The sequence below is a fragment of the Cynocephalus volans genome, chromosome 2, assembly GCF_027409185.1.
Source record: "Cynocephalus volans isolate mCynVol1 chromosome 2, mCynVol1.pri, whole genome shotgun sequence".
Lineage (NCBI taxonomy): Eukaryota > Metazoa > Chordata > Mammalia > Dermoptera > Cynocephalidae > Cynocephalus > Cynocephalus volans.
This window is the reverse complement of record NC_084461.1, coordinates 82452082-82474802: the sequence shown is the minus strand read 5'-3', so window position 1 is coordinate 82474802 and position 22721 is coordinate 82452082. Positions and strand designations below refer to the sequence as shown.

Here is a 22721-nt window from a genome sequence, read left to right as displayed (position 1 = left end):
ATCTCAAGATCGTACAGTACAAAATTTGCATTTGGGCAAATATGAGTATAAAACAGTGTTTAAAGAAAGATGATTTAAACCATGCACATTAATCAACTACCATATAATCTGATAGAATGTTTAGGCCTAAATCAGACTCATTATAAGACATAATAATAATATAATAATATATTAATATACTAATATATAATATTAATAATATATAGTAATATTATATATGTTAATATATAATATAATAATATAATATAATAAGACAGTTCCCCAAAGATATTGGACTATTTAGCTGCTGGAGTCAAAAAGACAAACAAAATGGCAAATATCACTATGAAATATATTCAGGGAGAGACTGAGAAAGAATCACCTCAACTTTCCATAATCTTTTATAATACTTTTTGCTGTCTGGTCACTGTACCTCAGAAAACAGAAGACGACTAAAAAGTCAAGCAAATATGATGATCCAAAGAAGATTTTCTTTGGAAATGGGGAGGGTAGGGAGTGTTCTTCATAAGGAAAAATTAGGGAAGGAATTGGTAAAGAAATGGCAACATAAATGGGCACATATTTATAAAATTCTAGAGATGATAATAAGAGATACACATACAAATACACATAATTAGATATACACTTTAAAGACAGAAATGAGGAAAGTAATAGGGATTGGCTGGAAATTGGTAGAGCGAGAAAGTGGCTGAGATATGGCTAAGTGTGATAATTGCTTTGGGATAAAGGGAAACCAGCAAATGACTAAGAAACTGAAAAAAATTAAAGGTTCAAAGAAAGAAAAAGAAATGTGTTCAAATATACAAGAAGTGATGTGAAATAAAAGAGAAAAGGAAAGGGCACGATTTAAATTAACGCTAATAAAATTTATTTAAATGAAGGGAAAGACCTTATAGCAGAAGGAAGGAGACAAATGGAACTCTCTTATTTCTTTGATTTTAAGATGCATGTTTTTTTCACATTTTAATATTTCTGAAATTAAAGAACACACATATACATTTTATGTTGTGTTATGTTTTTCTTTTCACAAAAATCTATGAAGTTTTGCAATTGATGATGCCTTAGAATACAGGAATTACAGTATTTAAATGCTAATAAATTTTTAATACTCCTTTGAATTTGATGATGCTATTATTCTAATACCTTCAACAAAAACTGCTAACCTCCCTATCCACATGTTGCTTTTTTAAACCAAAGGCTATGCTTGTAGATACTAAGAAGCTAGTAAAGCAAATAGTACAGAACTATCTAAAGAATTTGGGGAGAAATATGTTCACAGTATCAGATTAAAGGACTTTTCTAACACTGTACAAAGCTGGTAGTTTTAAAGTGGATAGAATAATCCAGAAAGGAAATGCTTACATCTTAGGGAAGTAGTGGTAGAGAATCACATGATGTATAAATCATATCTATAAAGTTATGAACCTGAATACTTACATGGCTTACTTTATAGTCATATCCTGATTGTGAATCTTTTGAAGGGAAAGTAAATACAGTAAGTGAGGGCCACAGGAACATGAGGAATATTATCTTCATTTTCCAGAGTATGGATTTGACTCACAGTTAAATGAGTTGCTCAAGGTTATAAACAAGGCAGCAGGACTTCTGACTACATTGCTTGTTCATTCTGCAGCATTATTACAAATAAATATTTACAGAACTGTATTACTTACCAAGCATAGTAGGATAAAGATCCACAAGAGAAACCACATTTGATACTTGTAGGTTGGCCTTAATTCTCGGTCCCATTACCAAAAGTGGAACATGGGCACTAGCTTCATACATACTCATTTTATAAAACTGTCGATGTTCCATAGCCAGCTCTCCATGGTCTGAGGTGTATATGACAATAGTTTTCTGAAGAAGATCTAACTGGCGAAGAGCCAAAATAATTTCACCTACAATAGAAATCAAGATAAATCTATCAATTAGCCTTTAGTTCATGTTTTATTTTATCACATTGTTTATAACAACTCTACCCTGTAATAGTTCATCAAGATGCTTCTTAACATCTGAATATTATCTACTGTTCTTAAGTAAGTTATACCAAGTTTCACGTGCTTGCTCCTCAGTTGACAGACTAGAGAGGAAGGAGAAAATAAAATACCCATAGGAACTCTTGCTCAAAGCTTCTTTATCTTGAGAGCAGCTGGCTTGCTTTCTGTTTCTATCAGAGAATAGGGGGAAAAATCTTCACTTAGTGCTTTGAATGAATAGAGAAAGACAAGTCTGGATGTTAGCATTGCACATCTCAGATGAAAAAAAGATTGCTATCACCACTGACTCTCAATTTCTGTGCAATAGGAGGTGATCAGAGCGGTCAGAACGCCTCCTCCCTGCTTTTTCTCCCAAAGCCCTAAGCAATTGCCAGGTCATGCTCATGAGGCTGGCTAAGGGTTATGGAAATCCCACTTTTGAAGAAGGCTGGAGGCAATACAGATAGTGTAGGAGTGTGATTAAGCATATCCCTATCTGTATCTTGGATAGGAAAAAACTGGACACTAAAATTCCTCTAACCAGTCCCTGTCTCTTAGTGTCCTGAAACTTCCCCCTCACAGTAATTGAGAATCACCATAAAGCATAGTCCAAAGAGAGGAGTCATCCCTATTTTGGCAATTCTGAATCTGGAGTACAGGGGTCTGTATTATCAAAAACCCCACAGATTCTGAGGTCCAGTCAGAAATGAGACCCACTGCTCACTGAGTTACCCATGGCGTTGAGACCCTCATGCTCTTTCTACTGCACAACTGGAATTGCTTCCTAACTGGCCTTCTAGTCTCCACTCTTCCTTACCCTCTACCGTATCCCTTGTACCACTCTGGTGGCTATCTTCCTAAAATAACGGAACACCTGATCTGGTCACATCCCTGCTTAAAACTTTTTCACTGCTTCCCATTGTCCAATTCTTTAGCATCACACACAGCCTTATCCCCTTCAACTACCTGCTAGACCTTCACCTTTCAGCAATGCTAAACTACTTAAAATCCCCTGAACATACCATACTAGTATATACTTTCCTGCCTCCGCAGAAACTCTGTCTTCTGTGTCAAATGCCTTCTCCCACCATCCACATGGCAAATTCCCATTTGGCCTTTATGACTCAATTAAAGCATTATCTGTTGGGGGAAGCATCATTCCCTGCTCTTCCAGGTGGAGTGAAGTACTCTCTTCTCCAAGACCCCTAAAGTTTGTATATTACTGTAGTTACAACAACATATTGTAACCCCTGGTGTTTATACTAATGCAATAAATGTTTACTTGAGTGCTTACTATGTGCCAGGCACTATGGATGCAATGCTAAGCACCTAGGATGCAATGTTGAGTAAAACTGAATGTCCCTGTCCTAACGAAGCTTGCGTTCTTGAAGGGAGACAGATGGTAAACAAACAAACAGATAAACTCATTGATATTATGATGTAAACAACACAATAAGGTACAGAGTAAGTAGAATGATGGGGCTGCCATACTAGCTTAGAATGGTTGGAGAAGGCAGACCTGAGGAGGTAATATTTGAGCTGAGAGCTAAAGACAGAGAATAGCAGCCAAGTAAAAAGCAAGGGAACAGCATTCCAGGCAGGGGGAGTAGAAAATATAAAGACCCTGAGGTGGGAAAAGAGCTTAGAGTGTCTTTAATTAATGTGTGATTTCTTAATAGTATTCAACGTAGCACCCCCCAGTGCCCAACATAGTGCTAATAGGCACTAAATGTTTGTTGTAGTCACTAAATCTTTGTTGAACAAACACAATGAACAGTAATAAATATTATTTTGGTGACCAGACTAGTGTAGATTTAAAAATGAAGATACAATATATTCTATAAACTCTAACTTGAAGTAAGCTGCTGAATTTTTTTTCTCTGAAGACTTCAAGAGTAGTATTTCCACGCTCCCTGCAACAACATTATATAGTATTTCCCTTTAGTAGATATGGATGAATGGATGGCTATAAGCTTTCAAAAGCAATTTTTAGGGCATAAATGGGTAAACATTCCCTAACATCAGAAAATATCAATGAAAAGCAATTCAACAGATGTATGAACTTACGATTAAAGAAACTTACTTAAAATCTTATCTACATTAAGACCGAGTACTTGGAAAGTCTGCACAACTTTTTAAATACATATTATACTTGCTATATTATAAATACTTTGTCCATATGGCTTTCTTATGTATACTTTTCTAGTTTTACCCAATGTATGCTTTTGAACAAATAACCATTTGCTTTTTCACTCCCAAGGTTTATTTTGTACAGAAGAGGTGCTACCCACACTTCATTAAAACAATTATGCTCCACTCCATCGTGCAGCAAAATAAATGACATGGTTTTAGGAAAACTATTTTTTTTATAAAAACGGATATTTTTTAAAACCCAGGTTTTTCCACATATGAACTGGAAACTCCCATAACTCTACAAGTGAGCAGGCAAAACACTCCTTGACAATCATCTAATGCAGGTTTGGTTTTGTGCTGGCCTTGAGCCTGAATGAAAAAAGGAAATTCAATATGATTCTGGACCAGAATATACACAGGGAAACTGATTTCAGCTTTAGTTAAGCTTTGCTTCAAAGGGCCTAGGAAGAATGTGTTTTGTAGTTATCACAAGTCTGGAAGAAGTCACAAGATTCTACAAGTAAACTTTCTTATCTCTTAGAACCTAAGCTGCTTTATACTGACTTGTCACATATATACATGTGCTTGGCTGAATACTGACTCCCCTTTAAAGCAGGTAAAAAGTTTTATTTCGAGCAGTTGATAGCTTTCTATGACCCTTTATGTATAAACAAATATGAGTGTTTATGAATAATTAAGATAGAGATTTTTAATCTACTATTAATAATGCAAGTCATCCAATTTTTGTGTTAAGATACGTATATTGTTTAGTCTGAAGTGTCTAAGCAACTGTCACAAGAAATATCTGAAGATGGTTTTGTAAGTCACCAACCAGCATGAACACAGTTTGTTGGAAAAATATTATACTTTTTCTTCACGTAATTGCTTATTAATTATACCACCTACCAAGCATGGCATCTGTCTCAGCACACATAGCATAATAAAATGCTCTAATATTCTTAATTTCTTTTTCTGTAAACTTCCCAGTGCAATTTTTTGTATAAGAAGAATAATAATCTACAGGGTGCATTTCTGACAGAGTCGACCACTTTGGGATTTTGATAGCATCGTGTGATACCTAAAAAGGGGAGAAAAAATTTAATTTTGCTATGTGTAGTAGTAGTAATATTCCTCTTCTCCAACACATACGTATAGTGAACTAGACAATACTGACTGACTTAGAATAGTAGAAAAGAATGTTTATTAATTATGTAAAGAAAATAGTAAAACAAATACATATTAGGAACAAATGGTTAACATTCCAGTAACAACAAAAGGTATATAGTACTAACTCCAGACAAATTTTTGAAGATGGTGGCACTTAGAGCTTTTTCAGAAGATACGGCATACTTAAAACTCTGATAATATTTCCTTTAAAATAGGATGTACAAAATAGTGTCCTGACTAGAGTTTTAAAAGTAACTTTAAGACTACACATTTCAAAATACAGGCAGTCCTTGCTTCACATGGTTCTGATATGCACAAATTTCAGATATCACATAGTTTAGTTAAATAACATCAGTACCCGCAACAAAAGGGTTCAAATTTCAGTTATCAGGGCATATTAATTGTGAATAATTATATAAAGTACAAACTTTCATAATCATATGTTGCTAACCCTTTAGTCTACAAGTCACTGTGTAACAACAGATGTGTATCACATTCAGTGACTAATCATGTTGTTTCTTTCAAAGTATTTCAAAATATTTCAAAGTCAGTGGTTATCAGGTCATGCACAGACAGCACAGTGTGTACTTGTGCTGCCTCCTTGTCTCTCAGTGATAAATCCATGTGACACTTTAAAATGGATAAGCAAATGAGGAACTGGTCAACAAAGATGAACATGCAGTAAATAAATGAAAATTAATAAGGCTGGAAGTGAAATTCAAATTGAATGTAAATGAAGCTATACAAGAAATAGCTGACCTGGGAATACTGACATTGCTGCATTCCAGAGACTCTAGGTGTGTAGCCAGAGGAACTTAGTGAAGGCACACTTATCGACATACATAAGAAAGGTCATTGTGAAGAACAGGATAAAGATATCCCAAAGGAAATGATGTTGGTAAAAATTTTCACATTAGAAAAACTCTCGGAGATGCATCATGACATTGAATGTGTGAAAGGTAAAGTGTTGAAAGGTGATCCAAATTTAAAAAGGAATATAAATATGTTCCAAGTCATAGAGAAGATGCTTGGTCCATGTCATAAGTTATACAATGAGAATGGAAGCATTGTTCAAACTAGCATTGTTCAAAACTGTTCTTGATAAGTTTTTTACAACCCCCCCACTTTAATTCTCAATGTTTTCATTATAGTGTCTAAATATTAGTTTTAGTATTTTTCCATTTCCATTTATTACCAAAAATAAGAGAGTTGTAAATGTTTTGACAAATGTTTTTAAAGGTTCCAGAAAAATGGTCATTTCTCCCATTGATTATTAAGATTGTTTTGTACAGTTTCAGCTTGCATGGTCATGTTTATGATCCCGAACTGTGCAAAGTGAGGACTGCCTGCACTCCTGAGAGAATGTCTTCCAGTTTCTCTTTTTATAGACATATCACAGACAAATGTATTCAATTCAGAAGTATAGGTTTCTGAGTTTTAACACATTTTATTTCTGTGAAATTGCCCCGTTAGTTTTTATCAAACCAATTATTGGTCAAATTTGAATATACAATTTTCAAATTTTCTTTAAAAGTGTTAAAAAAAGAAACAATGAGGTAATGCCATTAAATTACAGATATAACGTTGATTTCTACTTTTGAGCACACATAATGTAGTTACTCACTTTTCCAAGCCAATAAAGAGATGTGTGAAATGTTGAAGATCCAAAATTTTCTCCTGAAGATGGTGAAGGGTAAGGGTGCGGTAAATTTAATCCCAAGTAAAGAACAAATGGTTCGGTGTAATTGATTGCTTCCTTTCTTAACCAGTTTATTGCTCTGTCTGTATTCTTCCAGTCCCCTTCCATCACTCTTACTTTAGTCTTATTAGGGATGAGATTAACCACAGGCTTGCCTTCTTGTCTGAGTAAGAAAGCAACATCTCTTGTCCATGCTTCCACGCGATTACTGAGGGAGCAAAGAGACAGGTATATTGTAAGGTATTAAAAAAGTTTTAAAAACTGATTAAGCATACAAATCAGAAAGCAATTTTAGACTCAGTCATGTAAATGTTCAGAATAACTGTATTAGATACTGTATTAGTCCATTTTTGTTGCTTATAACAACATACCTGAAGCTGGGTGATTTATAAAGAAATTGAAATTAATTGCTTATAGTTTCTGAGGCTGAGAAGTCCAAAGTTTATCTGGTGGTGGTGACAGTGACCCAAGGGTCTCACATTGCAAGATGGTGGAAGCAGAGAGAGCAGAGCAAGAGCAAGAGAGACAGACTCTCCTCTTTCAAAGCCCTTAGAACCACGCTCCTGAGTACCATTTCTAATGCATTCACTACAGCATGATCCTACAATCCAATCACCTCTTCAAGGCTCCACCTTCCAATTACCATAATAGGATTTCCCAACCTCTTAACAGTCACAGTGGAAGCTAAGTTTCTACTACATAAAATTTGGGGGACACAATTCAAGCTTCAATGAGTTTTGGGGGGACAAAATTCAATCCACTGAAGATATCAATAAGAAAGTTATTAAGCATTACAAATTAAAAAACCAGGAAAAAAGTAACAAGAATCAAATATTCATTTATGTGTTCTTTAAAACTATGACAGATTATTTAGAAGGATTACTTTTTCTTATAGCAAGATATGTATTTGGTCAAACAAAAAATGTTTCAGGTTCCTAGTATTTCTCCTTTTTCACTGAATTTTCTAGCATTTTCTCTTTTGTCTCTCAGAAAAAGATAGTATTTCTAACCAAAGCTACTATATAATTCCCTTCTATTGCTAAATCTTTATATTTTTAAAATCCTACCTACCATGTATACTTCAGGTGTTTCTGAAGTCTCAGGTTTTAAATTGTTTCCAGCTCTATCTTTTCTCACTACAAGAACAATTTTAACTATGATCTGAGTTGTCTAAGCTAATACAAATTTTTTATCCATTAGAAACTAAAGATGTTTTCTTTATTAGCTGATTTAAAAGTTAAACGATTCAATCAACTCAATTTCTCTACATCTTTAGTTTATTTTAGCTTACTGCTTGATTTTTCTCAAGCAATATCTAAGGATATGTAGCTGGCATAATTGTTGAGGAAGCAGTCCTGGGAATTTCTAAGAAGCTTGTGTTTATAAATTTCAGCTGAGGTAAGTACCTCTGAAGCGCCCTGTCAATTGAAAAAAGGCTTTTAAAATATCCAGATACCTACCCACAAATAAAGAATATTTTATATTAAAACATAATACTCCACTTAAGAGAAATTTCAATCCACACAAAATGACTAATGGCCCATAGATGAGCTAAAATAGAATATTTTTATTACCTGCCCTCTGAAGGCAGGTAAAGAAATTTAAGCAGCCATAATAAAAATATCATTTTCATAGTAGATATTCAGTATATTTTGATAATAATAAAAAACCTAGAATTTCAGAATTACATTGAACATATTTTAATTAATTCTAACAGATGGGAAACCCTAAAATAGAAAGTTTTGTAAAATTCATCACTGTGAAAACAATATGACATTAGTTTCTCAACTTTTGCTTAAATCATTGCTGAAATCTCACTATATGTGACTATTAGAATTCTTGCAGAGGTGGGATTTTAGGTGTTTCTAACACTAGAAGTACTTGTGGTAGAACTCAAGGATTTTGAAATATAGGAGTGGGACACTGAGATTCATACAGGATGTTTAGGAACCAAAGTGTTCTCTTTTTAATCAAGGAGTGTTCCATGGGAAAATATGGCTGAGAAATTATTACAAGAAGCAAGCATGTAATACAACCTAACTTGTTGTCCATCTTTGGATTAACTCAGGTGTAGACTATTTTCCTGATTGTGCTGACATACCCATTTGACTCTACAATGCAGTTATGAGTCTAGACCATCCCAAAGAAAGATCTGTAATGAATCCAGCTTGCTGCATCTTTTGCCTTAGCAATAAATAAATGTGATTTCATTTAACCTTTCCGGTAATAAATTTATGCCTCTTCTCTATTTTTTTTTAACTGCATTCCTGAGTTAAATTTTGGCCTAGTTTTATCATTATGGCTAGATTTCAAACTTGGCTTTATTTTTGCCCTCTTACTCAATAATATGTGATTTATCTCCCTATCTTAGTGGCATCCTCTTTTGTCTCTTCAAAAGAATGCATGCCTTTAGCATGACACCCCAATTGCTGGTACTCAAGTAGAGTTACGACAAAGATTTCACCATTGCTAGGGCAGCAGGAACAAGATTATGGTTGAAGGTAAAAGGATCCTTTCTCAAATTTTTAGGTCTTTCGTTGCTTGACCTATATTCAGGCACTGTGCTTAAGAATAAAATAGGAATTTACTTCTTTGCAACTTGAATAGGAGAGTGAGGAAGAACAAAAGTATAGAGCGATGTATTTGGTAGAAGAATATACTATTTTTTAAATCACTTAGCTCTTTTTAGGTATTCAGTAAATATCAGTAATTATAATCAACCTTGACTCTCTGTTCTACTCACTACTCCCTAGGCCAGCCTAATCTTCTTAGGCCATAATTTAAGCATAAGAAGAACAGTAGATGCAGCACAAGCTATAGGCTTCTATAAGAGCTACAATTCTTAGTCTGGAGAGTTCCTCATCTCAGCCCAAGCTTCTTTCCAGTCAATAACATCAATGAGTAAACCAAGCAAAGAGAATATACATATGCAACCTTGTAATCTATTACAAGAACAATAACAGAAAGAGTACTCTTTTGAAATTATATCTTTCTACTAACCAATGTTTCCAGTCCCTTCTTGCAAGGGTAATGGTCTTTTAATCAGGCCAAACTGTTACACCTGGAAATAACTTTTGCCCATGTGCTCAGACCCACTGCTTTGCCTCACTGTTCTAAGTGTTGTCTTTTTTCTACCACCAGGAATTACTATAGTGCCCTCCAAATATAAGCTTTCTAAATATTTAGCTACTGCTGGTATTTTGACCAAATTTATTTCCATTCCATTTCTGTGTATTTTGTATAGAATATCAAGAGTATGGTTTCAATCAGGACAATTAAAAAGGGCTTGTATTAATGGTAATGCGGAGGTACCAAAACTACCTGTGATTTGGACACTGTATGATTCACTGGCTGCTCTCATTATAAATTTACCCTATTATTCACAACAGGCACAAGCATACAATGTGCAGTTTCCTATATGCCAGCATTTTTCAAAGTATAGTCCAGGGATCCCTGGGGAGAGGAGTCAGGGAATCCATGAGGTCAAAACAATTGTCATAATAACAGTAAAATGTTATTTGCATTTTTCACTGTGATTCTCTTATTAGTCTACAATGTAGTAAAGCACTTTACTCTTAGGTGGGAGCAGAGATGTGGCGTATACCCATCTCAAAGGAGATTTTTCTGTATAAACTTAGGGAGGATTTGATGTGTCATTTTTGTCATGCCCCTCCTAGGTGGCCCAAGGTCAACTTCAACTCTTTGCAGAAATATAAGAGGGGCTTCTCTTCTCAAAGGGATGCAAATAATAAATGCATATTTCTGATGAAGACATTCACAATTAGTTATGCCTGTCCTACCTCCACCTGAGGTCCAGTTCTTTATATCCTTGTTACTCCAAGTGTGGCCCATGGACCAGCAGCATCAGTAGCACCTGGAAGCTTCTTATAAATGTAGAATCTCAGGCCCCATCCCAGATCTATTGAATTGGAAAGGGCATTAACAAGACGGCAAAGTGATTTGTATATATACTAAAGTTTGAGATGCACTGCTTTACATATCAGTGTAAGATTTTTTTTCCGCAAACATTCTCAATTTTTAGATAGGATAATCAAAATGGAGTTTCCACTGTGGCCTACGAATAGGAGAATTATTCTACCACAGTTTGATTCTAGAAAACAAGGTGAGAGCCAAACACACTACCCACCAATTAGCAGTTCGATTAGTTTTTTTTAACAACAAAAAACTTCTCACTAATAGAAATGGAAAATAAAGTGACCTAACACATTACCAACTAATTACTGCATAAATTTATATACGTGCCATTGCTGTGTGGGTTTCCAGTGCTAGTGTGCCAAATTCTACTGATCTAACACTGGACACAGCCAGTTAACAGTTAGCACAGGATTAGTTTATACAGTAACAATCACATCTGAAAAAATAGCACACGTTAAAATTGATGATGAGAACAGGACAGTTTTCTTTCAATTTAAAGTAAGAGCCTAGACTTAAACCTTCAGTTCCTAAGATTCTAATAAAGATAATTAAATATCTCAGACTTTAAGAGTTCTGTGACAGTGTCTCTCTCTCTCTCTCTTTCTCTTTCACTGTTATTGATGGGATTGTAGCAGCTGATATATCTCTGATAAGTCTCTTGCATGGAAAAATGTCAATTCTGAAAAATGCCCCTGCAAATTTCTGTATCAGCCTATTCAATTCTGTAAAAAAAAAGGAATCCGTACTTATTCCCATTAAATGCTCTTCTCCCAAAGCTGTGAGAAACAGACATACCATTTTTTAAAAGATTTACAGGCTATATGTCATCTATCTTCCTTATGTATGATCACTCACAAAAACAATCTGTTTTAGTTGAATGAATCATACCAACCCTGGCAAATTCAGGTTGGAACATCACTTTTCAATATACATTATTTAAATGCTCATTGCATATTTCTCCACCAATTAATTTTATTTCCAACCATTTTCCTTTTTGGTGAAATTACAGTATACAGTAGCTAGTGCTCCTTAATACTTATTTATTCGTGAGGGTTTTTTTTTTGTAAATATGGAAACTATAGATTTTTCTCCACTAAAGAGTAATAATAAATTACATAATTATATTGCTTATGATATCATAATCAATCTTATTAATAATAATAGTAAATATATTTCAAACAAAAGTTTTGTTTGCATGTGTATGGGGGTAGGTACTCAGCGATTTCATGGACTTCGGGCTGTGAAATCCGACTTAGCCATTTTCTGGTCTGCTGGTGAATTCATCATTGTGGGAGCATTGACGTTTACAACTTTGAATTCCTAGGTGACAATGACTATAGCCCTTGGCAGAGTATACATATTTGTTGCAGTTTGGACTTACTAAAAGAAAGGCAGCCTTTTTGATTCAATGCAAGATAGACTTAATGAATGCCTACCACATGCAAGGCATCATGCAAGGCAGGTGATTGATGTGACTTGCGAAGCTACTAAAATGCTATTACCACCTCATATCCACTCAGGCATAAAACTCTCCTACTATTGTACTTTTTAAAATAAAGAGCCTCATGCTACGTTATGGAAAAAGCAACTGTGATAAAATAGTTCAGCTATGGCTATAACACTAATGGTTTAGATCATATTCACTACTTTTACATCAAAAAAGGGGAAGATTTTTCTTACTTTTAAAGTAATTTAACATATCAACATGAGCAACTATAACATTTAAAATTTCTATAAACTTTTGTTTTTAAGTATAATATAGAAAATATAATCTGGACAAAATGGCACCAAATCTGAAGAGACAAAGTGGGTAGATTATCTCCAGTAAATCTGCCATTGATAGAATTTACCAAGTAGTCATCGTAAGAGACATGTCACCATGTCCATAGCTCTTACAGAAGGGATGAACTAGATGGCTATATTGTGTGGGACTTAACTCTCCTTCTAGCCTGTCAACTGGCCAGGTGTGCATGTAACCTAAGGACTCCTTAGGTCCTTAAACTGGTCAGCAATTATGATGCAGTCTGGCATGAAATATGAGTTGGGCTTATCATTCTTATTTACAGAATTTGTATAAAGAAAAAATAATCCAGTAACGGGCAGTTATCCAGAATGTAACTATGAGGTAGAAAGTCACAAAAGAGAGGGAGCTTGAGCCAAAAAGGATCATGCAGGTCAAAGCTATGGTTGGAAGTGATGTACTTGAGAAAAAGGCTTAGAGTAGAGAACAGGAATAAGTCGTGAGGCACGTGAATCACAGAGAATTCGAATAAAGTTCCCCTAACATCTGCTACTGAGGTAAAAAGCTGTACTGAATTTAGAATTACCCCCTAGTTCCATCACCTGAGACTAGTGTAACTATAGCCCCTGTTCTTAGATTGAATATCCAAATCCCTTTCGCTGCATGCAAATCCTTACAGTACGACCACATCTTCTCTACCTTGCACACTCCTGTCTCACGCAGGTGGGCTCAAGTGACAATTCTCCTAACCAAAAGAACTTAATGAAAATAATCATCATGTTCAGAGTACTATACTGAGCACAAATCTCATCCAATTTAAGTTTCAGAATAGAAGACTTATAAAAGATACACACTTGTGTCTATCATGCTTGTAAGTAGTTAAAATGATTTAACTTCTAAGAAATCTAATCTCGAGACTGTTATAATCATAATTAATCTTCTGATAATTTGCCGAATTTCCCTTTGCCTTCAATCTATGAAGGCAATCTGAATATATGACTTCACCAAGCCTATGACTCTTCTGGAAATATTTTCTCTTAAACTTAATGCAGTGCCTACTATGTAGCAAAAGCTTAATAAATGACAGCTATCATTATTCTCCAGGTTATTTGATCAAAGAATCCAGTCAACACAGTTTACATTAGTCATCTCTCATGGTAATGGGGACATGGATGACATGACAGATCTAATAATATCTGAATTATTTAAAATCTGTTAGATAACTAATACTTGGCCACTTGGCTCAGTGAGTTACTGGGCATGGTGCTACTAAGACACCCACTTAGTGGATGTCACATTTTTTTCCAAACCAGCTGCCTTTTGGGGAAAAATGCCCTTTGTGTGGGTCTTTATGAGAGGAGCAATGCCATCTTCCACTAGAGAAGCTGAAGCGGGAGTGATAAGCCCTCTCCCCACAACTCCAGGCAGCTAAGGAGTAGGCACGTGAGCTAGGTTTGGTCAATTTAACACTCAGGTCTGGGATTCTAAATCTTGAGGCAATGCCACAAAGACAAAGAGTAGCTAGATATTCATTGTGGCAGCAATGCCACCAGTAGCAGTGTTCTGTCCAGCATGATCCCATAGCATAACTTTGGTGTGCCCTCAGACACAGCCTCACGTGATTCCTGTTTTCATAGCCTAGGTTGCCAGCACTGCTATTCATTTTATGTTACCCCCTAAGTTAAAAAAAAAAAAAAAAAAATCATTTTCTGTTTAAGTTTGCCCGGGATTCAATAGCTTGTAACCAAGGATCTTGATGGGTAGTTTCTAACACAAAAATTACCTTAGAAATTTTGTCATTTTTGTCAAGAGTATGGTAAAGTGTCAGCACAAAGCTGTTGCCCTCAAAAGGCAGAAAAGTACGTATTTTTTGCATTTTTAAGTGGATGGATGAGTATTTTTATCATTGCGTCTTCCAAAAATTTATCCAAAACTGCTAAAAAAAATCGATTTACAGAAACAAATCAAACTGAAGATTGAAGAAAAAAAGTGCTAAGTTTTGGGAGATCCAGTAACTTTGTGCAGATAGTCTGAGACAGTTCTCCTATCACAATCCCCCATTTCTTATGAGTTCTGATGCCTAAAATTAACTTTATAATAATACTACAAAACAGGTTTGCCCTTTTCTCTGGTGAAAAAGGAACTTTTAAGACTCTATAAAAGGTGAAAGGGAAAGAATTTGCATTCATAGAAAGCATACTTTCAGGGGCCAGCCTGTGGCTCACTTGGGAGAGTGTGGTGCTGACAACACCAAATCAAGGGTTAAGATCCCCTTACCGGTCATCTTTAAAAAAAAAAAAAAAAGAAAGCACACTTTCAAATGACTGGATTTTAATCCAGTTTGAAAAGACTGGATTCTAATTGGAGCTTTCACATACAAAAAAGAAAGTACTGGGAATAACAGAATTCTAAGAAAAAAAAAATTAGTCAAATGGAGTTACATATGATCTCAAACTATAAAGAAATATTACGTGAATTTCAATTTGGAGTTTTTTGCAAGTAGTTAAAGAAACTTTAATTTTCAATAATTCAAACATGAATATTTCATAAGCTGAATGTTCAATCAATTTCTCAATATTCAGCTTTCTTATGTTGGTCTTCACTAACCATAACTGCTTATTAGTTTTTAATATTTAACATAGATAAACAGTATTTGTTGTGATTCCTCAGGAATTCACAACTTTTCAAGATTTTTTTACAAAAATTAAATTTTTCTTGTCCTTGAAGCAGTCACGTTCAGGTTTATTTTTCAGGACAATCCTAAAACAAAGTCTAAATTCCATCTTTCAGTCTCTTCCAATTGCCAAAACCAGATCTCTCTTTATGGTCATGGGAAGTTATTTTTCAGTCGGTTTTGAAAAAATTTATTATCCCCATAATCTTTCTTCCTGCTCTCCTCCTCCAATAATATTTTAAAAAATTCATTAGGAATTTTAGAAAAAAACCCAGAATAGCAAAAAGAAAATAAAAATCACTAATTCTACAGCAATGGGAAAACCACTGTAATATTTTGGTGTATCTCAGTTTTATCTAGTGTGTAGGATATATTTGTATATATTTTTTTAAAAAGATATTGTACATACTGTTTTATAACGGTTTTTCAATTTATCTATTTGTACATATTTTAAATATCTTTATGTCCAGTGCTGTTAAATATTCTTTACCAATTTTTAAATCCTAATATTTACTACATATATACATACCTCAGTTTAATTCTCAGTTGAACAATTCTTTACACATTTACTCAATATTTATTTGTGAACGTTTAATAAAAATAGTAATAAATAATTCTTGAAAATAAATACTTGATTCCTTAAAGTGTTTTATAAAAGCTATATGTCAGAAATAGATGTATCTTTTGCCACTAAAAGTGAATTAGCTCTACAGAAGTCATGTGGGATCAGTCATTTTAAAAAGCTGAATTTTCCTAACAGTGAGGCTTTTTCTCTGTAAGAAAAACACACACATGCACACACACACACAATCAGTTGGTTTAGCTTTGCCCTTTGCTTTCTCATATAGTACTACTTTAAATGTTCTTCTTGGGTAAGTCTTTAAAGAAATGACTAAAGATTGTGATAAAATGAGCTATTATTCTGGATTATAATATTTGCCCTTATACTAAGTTAGATCTCTTTTTTTTTAGTTCTTCTGCCTGCTATTAATAAGTTTTGTTTTTCTTTTGTTGACAGACATCAATATTTTTATTCTTTTTTAAAAAAATTGAAACATTGATTATACATATTTATGGGGAAGAGTTGTATTTCAGTACATATATACAACGTGTGGTGATCAAATCAGGGTAATTAGCATATTCATCATTGCAAAACTTAATCATTTATTTGTGATGTGACATTTGATCTCATCTCTTCTAGCTATTTGATAATTTTCAGTAAATGATTTTTAATTATAGATGTCTAGCTTTACTGCATAACAACAGAACTAATTTTTCCTATCTAGCTATAGTTTTGTGCCCATTAACTAATTTCTCACTATCCCTCATTTCCCCCCTCTTTCCTGCCTCTAGTAACCTCAATCCTACTCTCTCCTTCTAAAAATTCAACTTGTTATTATTATTAATTAATTTAGTTCCCACATATGAGTGACAACATCTGGTATTCCTCTTTCTGTGCCTGGCTTATTTCAGTTAACATAATAACAACATCTGTGCCTCTGTGAATGGCAGAATTTCATTCCATTTTTTTTTTAAGGCTGAGTAGTATTCCACAGTGTATATATAGCACATTTTCCTTATCCAATCATCTGCTTTTGGACATTTAGGTTGGTTCCATATTTAGGTGATTGTGAATAGAGCTGCGATAAACATGAGAGTGCAGGTATTCTTTCCACATGTTGAGAAATATTTTTTTCATTGAAAAATTTTGTTTTTAAAATACATTCTGTTCTTGATTAAGTCAAACTTGGGATACGGTAGATATAACTGTGGTTGTTAATTTACTTTTAATATCGGGAATGCTAATTTAGATATTTTAATATTCCCCTTTAGAAGCTGTCAAAGGAGTCTGAAAAATCTCACATATTCCTTATATAGTAAGTGCCTTACTTTTGAAATTTTTCATTCTAGCCTCACACCAGAAAAAGAGGTGATAAAAGCAAGATTCTTCATTGCTAACTGCAATTAATGTAGTCAATAAAAGAGCCAATTGGAAGGATGAAAGGACTACTTAGAGGAAAACTGGAAACCCTTTCAGGGATAGAAACTAGATCAATTAAGAAACATGGGTTCCAAAAAATTCATCTAAAAGTAATCATAAAACTTGATCAGGGGGCAAAAAGTATGTCCAAAGATGAAAAGAAGAGACAAGATCATTCCAAAGTTACTAATATTATTCATTTTACTTTACGGAGATCCTCAAATCCAGCTTATCTGGTGAAACATGCAGGTTATTTTCTGCCAGCTGTCTCAGTCTGTTATTCAAGTCCTTCTCACATAGTCTTTACGGCCTTATCTTTCATTGCTTCCTTACAGGAATTCTGGTTTATCCAATGCCCTTCAAAAAGGTTTGTATTTTCCTACATGGATGTCTTTGTTTAGAAGTTTCTTCTTCCTATCCTCCATTTGAGCCTACTGATGTCTATTTGTGTGTGAGCTAATCAAATCTAAAATTTTATTAATTGTAAGACATACCTTTTAAAAATATATATATATACTATTAGGAAAAAATATTGCTAATAAAACTGTAACACAACTTTTTTATCATCAACTGTAAGATGCAAAAGTAGGAGATAAACTTTATTATGGGCAGCTAAACTTAATGTATTAAACTTTAGTAGTAAAATGGAAAAAATCCAGGAATTGTAATGAGGTTGTAGGCTCAGAGCTATCACTTGTGTTTAAGAAACCGATGTAGGAGTTATGGTAGCAGAAATCTGAAGATAGCCCCCGGGCTGCTTCAGCCAAGAATTTTCTAGTCACCAGAAGTGGATTCTGGGTAAAACAAAACAAAACACACTGCAAGCTTTTCTGCTATCATAAAAAAATCATGCCGAGAATGCACCAAGAATAATGCATGCTATTCTAGATACTGAATTTTAATAAAGATAACATGGTGGGGAGTTCTAAAAAAGCTACTCAGATGACCAAAGTAATGGATGTCTTTCTTCATTATAAGGAAAATAATAAAATAAACTCCTCCTCAGTATGGAAAACTGATCTAAAGGTCTATATGATCTTAGTTTATAAAATAATAGTAGATATGAATGTGATAAACACTGACTTTTTATTAGGCTACAGAATTGGGAGGGGCTGAGAGAAGGTTCTATGGCCACTGTTCTGAGTTCTGCTGGGCCTCTCTTTATCACTCTGGTTCTATTTAGAAAGTCTGGAGGCCTGACTGGACAGAAGAGTATTGTAAGCAGCCCATGATTTGCTTCCCTTTGCTATCTGCCAAGAGGTTCAAGCTTAACAGTTTTGCCCATAGCAATTCTCTCATTTTGGAAGTTGGCCTTTATTTTTCATTTGCCTCAGAGGATTAAAAATTGCCTGTTGTGACTTGGCTTAGAAAAACACTAAACTACATGAACAGAGAACATACATAATTATAACGGTAAGATGAAATGACAGAGGACTTGATTTTAGATTTTAAACTTTTAGCTAGGAAAAAGAAAACAGCAGATTGTTTAATTTCTCTTCTGATAGCATTAGAATGCAAGTTCCACAATGTTGGAGAATTTTATGTTTTGATTACTATGGTATTTGCATCGTCTGAAAATACTGTCTGGGGCACAGTAGGTGACTCAGTAAATACTAGCTGAATGGATATTGCAAATACCTGATTTTACTTTTGTAACTTAAATAAGGATCATCTTTTAGTCTTACTATTTTAAGGAACACTACTTAGTATTAAATTGCTCTGTTAAATTTCTGATGTTAAAAATATAGTTTTTTATGTTGAACTTTAAATTAAATTAATTAATTAACTTATTTATTTAAAATTTTTTTATTGAATCATAATTGATTATGCATATTTTTGGGGTTCAACATTGACATATGTTGATCAAATCAATATTACTAGCATATATATTGTTACAAATCATACTTATTCTTTATGCCCCTTGTCCAATCTCTCTCCATCCCCTTCTTTCTTCCTCCTCCCCACTCTAATTACCCTAGATTTCTTCTTTCCTTCTGAAAGAGCAATGATTACTCTGTTGATTTGTTGCCTAGATGATCTGTCCAATGCTGAGAGGTATGTTCAGGTCTCCCAATATTATCGTAGACCAGATGCTTCTTCTGTCACTCTAAATGAGCTTTGTGGAGAGAGACATCCTTTTCTTTTCTTTGGTCCCCACTGGTGACTCTCCTTGTGTCAATGCACTCTAGTGGCTGGCAGACCATCTGCACAGTGGTTTTGGAGTCTAGCTGCTTTCCTGGCAGCCGTGCTTACTGTGGTGGCTGTGATGGGCCACCCACATGGAGGTGATGGTTTTGGTATGCTTCCTATCTAGTTGGTGGTGGCAATGGCAGTGCGCCTGGTTGTGGGCAGGGGGGGTCTGGTTTCCGGCTCCATGCCCCAGGAACTGGGTGATACCCATGGCACTGGTGGTGTGCCTGGTTGTCCCTGCTTTCTGGCTTGGTAGCCCAGGGGACTTCTGGTCCTTCTAGGTGTTATAGGTGTTCTTTGGTGAAATGAGACCTTTACTAGTTAATATCAAACTTTGTCTCTGGTTATGAGTACTCTGTTTTTTCTCTCAGTTCTGTGTTGGATTATTTGCTGTTCCCACCACTTAAACTCTGCACTGGAACTAATTTGTTGTCTTTTGCTTACTTCTAAAATGGGGGAACTTCCTGTGGGGCCAGTACTTGAGCTCTGTGGTTGAGCTAAATTGCTGCTTTGCTCCTGATTCCCTGGGGAAGGCTTTTTGTGCAGCTCAGGTTTTAATTGTTGACTTTATAGGACTTCTGGGTTGAGTGAAATCCAGTGCACCTGGGTTGTGTAGAAACACTAGTCTAGGCCTGAGTCTTTTCATCAAACTGCACCACATGCAATTCTATATTTCTGACCAGTCTCCTCTGAGTGGTCCTACATTGATTGTGGGCAGATCAGCTGTCCTTGCTGTGTCCCAGTGTTCTCCCGGTGGGCCCGTCTCCCACACTGCCTGTGCTCCAAACACTTCCCATGGGACATGTTGTGTGCTGGACCCTTGTGATGACTCACTGGCCTCTGAGTGGCTTCTTTTTCTCAGTTGTTGTGGCTCCTCACTCCTATGTGGCTCCACAGGAACCCCATTAGTGGTCTTGCTGGCCTGAGGGCCACCAAGGCCCTCTTTTCCCCTGCCACCTCCATGCAACTTCATCCAAAGGGCACAGCTGTGGCTTTTGCTGGCTCCTGCTCCCTGTGCTCAGCAGCTCCAGCCTGGATGTGGCTGGGACTCAAAATAGTTGGGGCAGTTTTTTCTTTCTCTCATCATGGCTTCTCTGGCCTTCATGCAGTCTGTAGGTCTCTCTTCCTCTTCCCTTGAGCTCTAGCAGTCCCCACTTGGCTGTTGTTGCTTTTTAATAGTTGTAAATTGGTTGATTTGTGGGAGAGAGTGATGCTGGGGACTGTCTATTCTGCCATCTTGACCGGAAGGCCAGAAATATAGTTTAAAAAATTTTCTATATAAAATCAATTACCTCCTAATTCTATATGCTTCTAAATTAGCATTATCTTCGGTTTTGCTAATTCTAAAAAAAATTGATATATTAGTGTCAAGTGGGTCACTTGGAAGAATAAATTTAAGATTAAGTGTAGGCAATTACTTTATGTGTGACATTCCTAAGGCCATGCTGGTGAGTATAAAATATTTTTTGTTTTAGACATGGTTTTTCAATCTCTGCACTTTTGACATTTTGGGCATGATAATTCATTGTGAGGGGAGGGGGCTGTCTTGTGCATTGTAGACTGTTTAGCAGCAACCCTGACCTCTACCCACCAGATGCCAGCAGCAGCCCCTCAGCGGTGTCAACCAAAAATGTCTCCAGACATTGTCAAGACTGGGGGGACAAAACCACCCTCAATTGAGAAACACCCTTTTAGGTATTAGGAATATATTGCCAAAACAGTTTTACCTGAAGGCAAAAATGATGATAATACCCTATGAATTAAATACAAATGTTTTCTTTCAATTGATAAGAAGATACAGCAAATTTGAACTTAAACCTATTTATAAGCACAATACATATAATGTGAAGGGGGAAGATGAATATCAGGAATCCATAAACCACTTATCTGTACTCCATTGAAGTTACAGAATTTCAGATTGGAAGAATTTTTAAGTTCATCTCGTGTAAGCTTGTTTTATGAAGCTGGCACTGTAAGTAGAAAAATAACCTACCCAAGGTCTTATAGTAAGTAAGTGGCATTTTTATGTGTAGTACTACTAATACCTGTTTAAAACTTGTTCAGAAAAAACAATTGTGCAGCCTGAAGAGTTCCCAGTATGGGGTTGTATATTATATATACTAAATGACACATAGTTGAATTAGTACTCCTAAATTGGCAAAACAAGAAAGCATCACTTGATGCCTAAAAAAGACAGATAGAAGTATTGTAGTAATAAATTAAAGAAATTTGTAATTCTGGCTGAAAATATAAGCAGGTTCAAAAATAGCTAATTTCGGTGATAAAGCTTTATAAAGACTTCAGTTTTGACTCCGAGAGTCAATCTATCAACAACATTGATTGTCCCTATTCATGACTTTGATGTTGATAGACCTTTTCTTTTTTTTTTTCTGGGACCCATTTTTAAACTTGTACACACACAAAAAAATCTGAAAGATAATCTGTCATAATTCATATAACCTTTTCAGACATTCTATTAACAGAAACCTTGACCTATTTGTCAGCCAAATGGCTGTGTGGGCACATACAGCACTCAGAAATAGTCCTAGTAGCTTATGTCAATTTCCTAAGCCCTGATGAGTGGGTGAGTAAATAAAAATATGCTTCAAGCAATTACTAAAGTGAAAACTAATTTTGACATCCCAAATATCAACATCTAAGTAGATCTTTCCTCTACTGATTTTAGAATTCCACATGACGAAGAACTTCTGACAATTAAGAATATATAAAACATTAAAAAACTTAAAAACAGGGAAGGCAGGGTGAGATGGCAGACTAGAAGTGCCCCGGGTATGTTCCTCCCACAGAAGAGGACCAGAACAACTAATAGACAGCTAAATACTGATGGGAGCATCTGTGGGAGAATGTAGGAGTGCAGCAGGGGACTGATTAGTGAGATCCCTGTGGAGCACAAAAGCCCAGGATAGCAGCACGGAGAGGAGAGAGAAGCATACGGCCTCAGCTGCCATGTCTTTGATACCAGGATCAGTGCAGGAAGAATCTTCCTTAAAGTGAAAAGGTAGGCGGAGGACCCATACCAACCCCATCTCACCACAGAGGGTGGGAGATCCTTTGGCAGCAGAAGCCCAGTGCCAAGTGTGGGGAGCAGCCAAGAATACACACACTGCATCCCTCTAGAACTGTAGCACAAATGGTGCAGTCTGCACCTCCCACCCTTGTGACCAAAACCGATGCAAGATGGTGCCATCCTGAACCAGAGCCTT

The 22721-nt window shown here is 35.5% G+C and overlaps 1 protein-coding gene across 1 annotated transcript in view; it reads right to left on the bottom strand.

The window, feature by feature from the left end:
* The window catches only part of ARSK (arylsulfatase family member K), a 47244-nt gene that overhangs the window by 9640 nt on the left and 14883 nt on the right, over positions 1-22721 (bottom strand). The window contains exons 4-6 of the mRNA XM_063086473.1: positions 6901-7183; positions 5016-5187; positions 1674-1898 (exon numbers count right to left, since the gene is read on the bottom strand). Coding sequence (XP_062942543.1) covers positions 1674-1898; positions 5016-5187; positions 6901-7183 — 680 coding nt within the window. The remainder of the gene's footprint in view (positions 1-1673; positions 1899-5015; positions 5188-6900; positions 7184-22721) is intronic.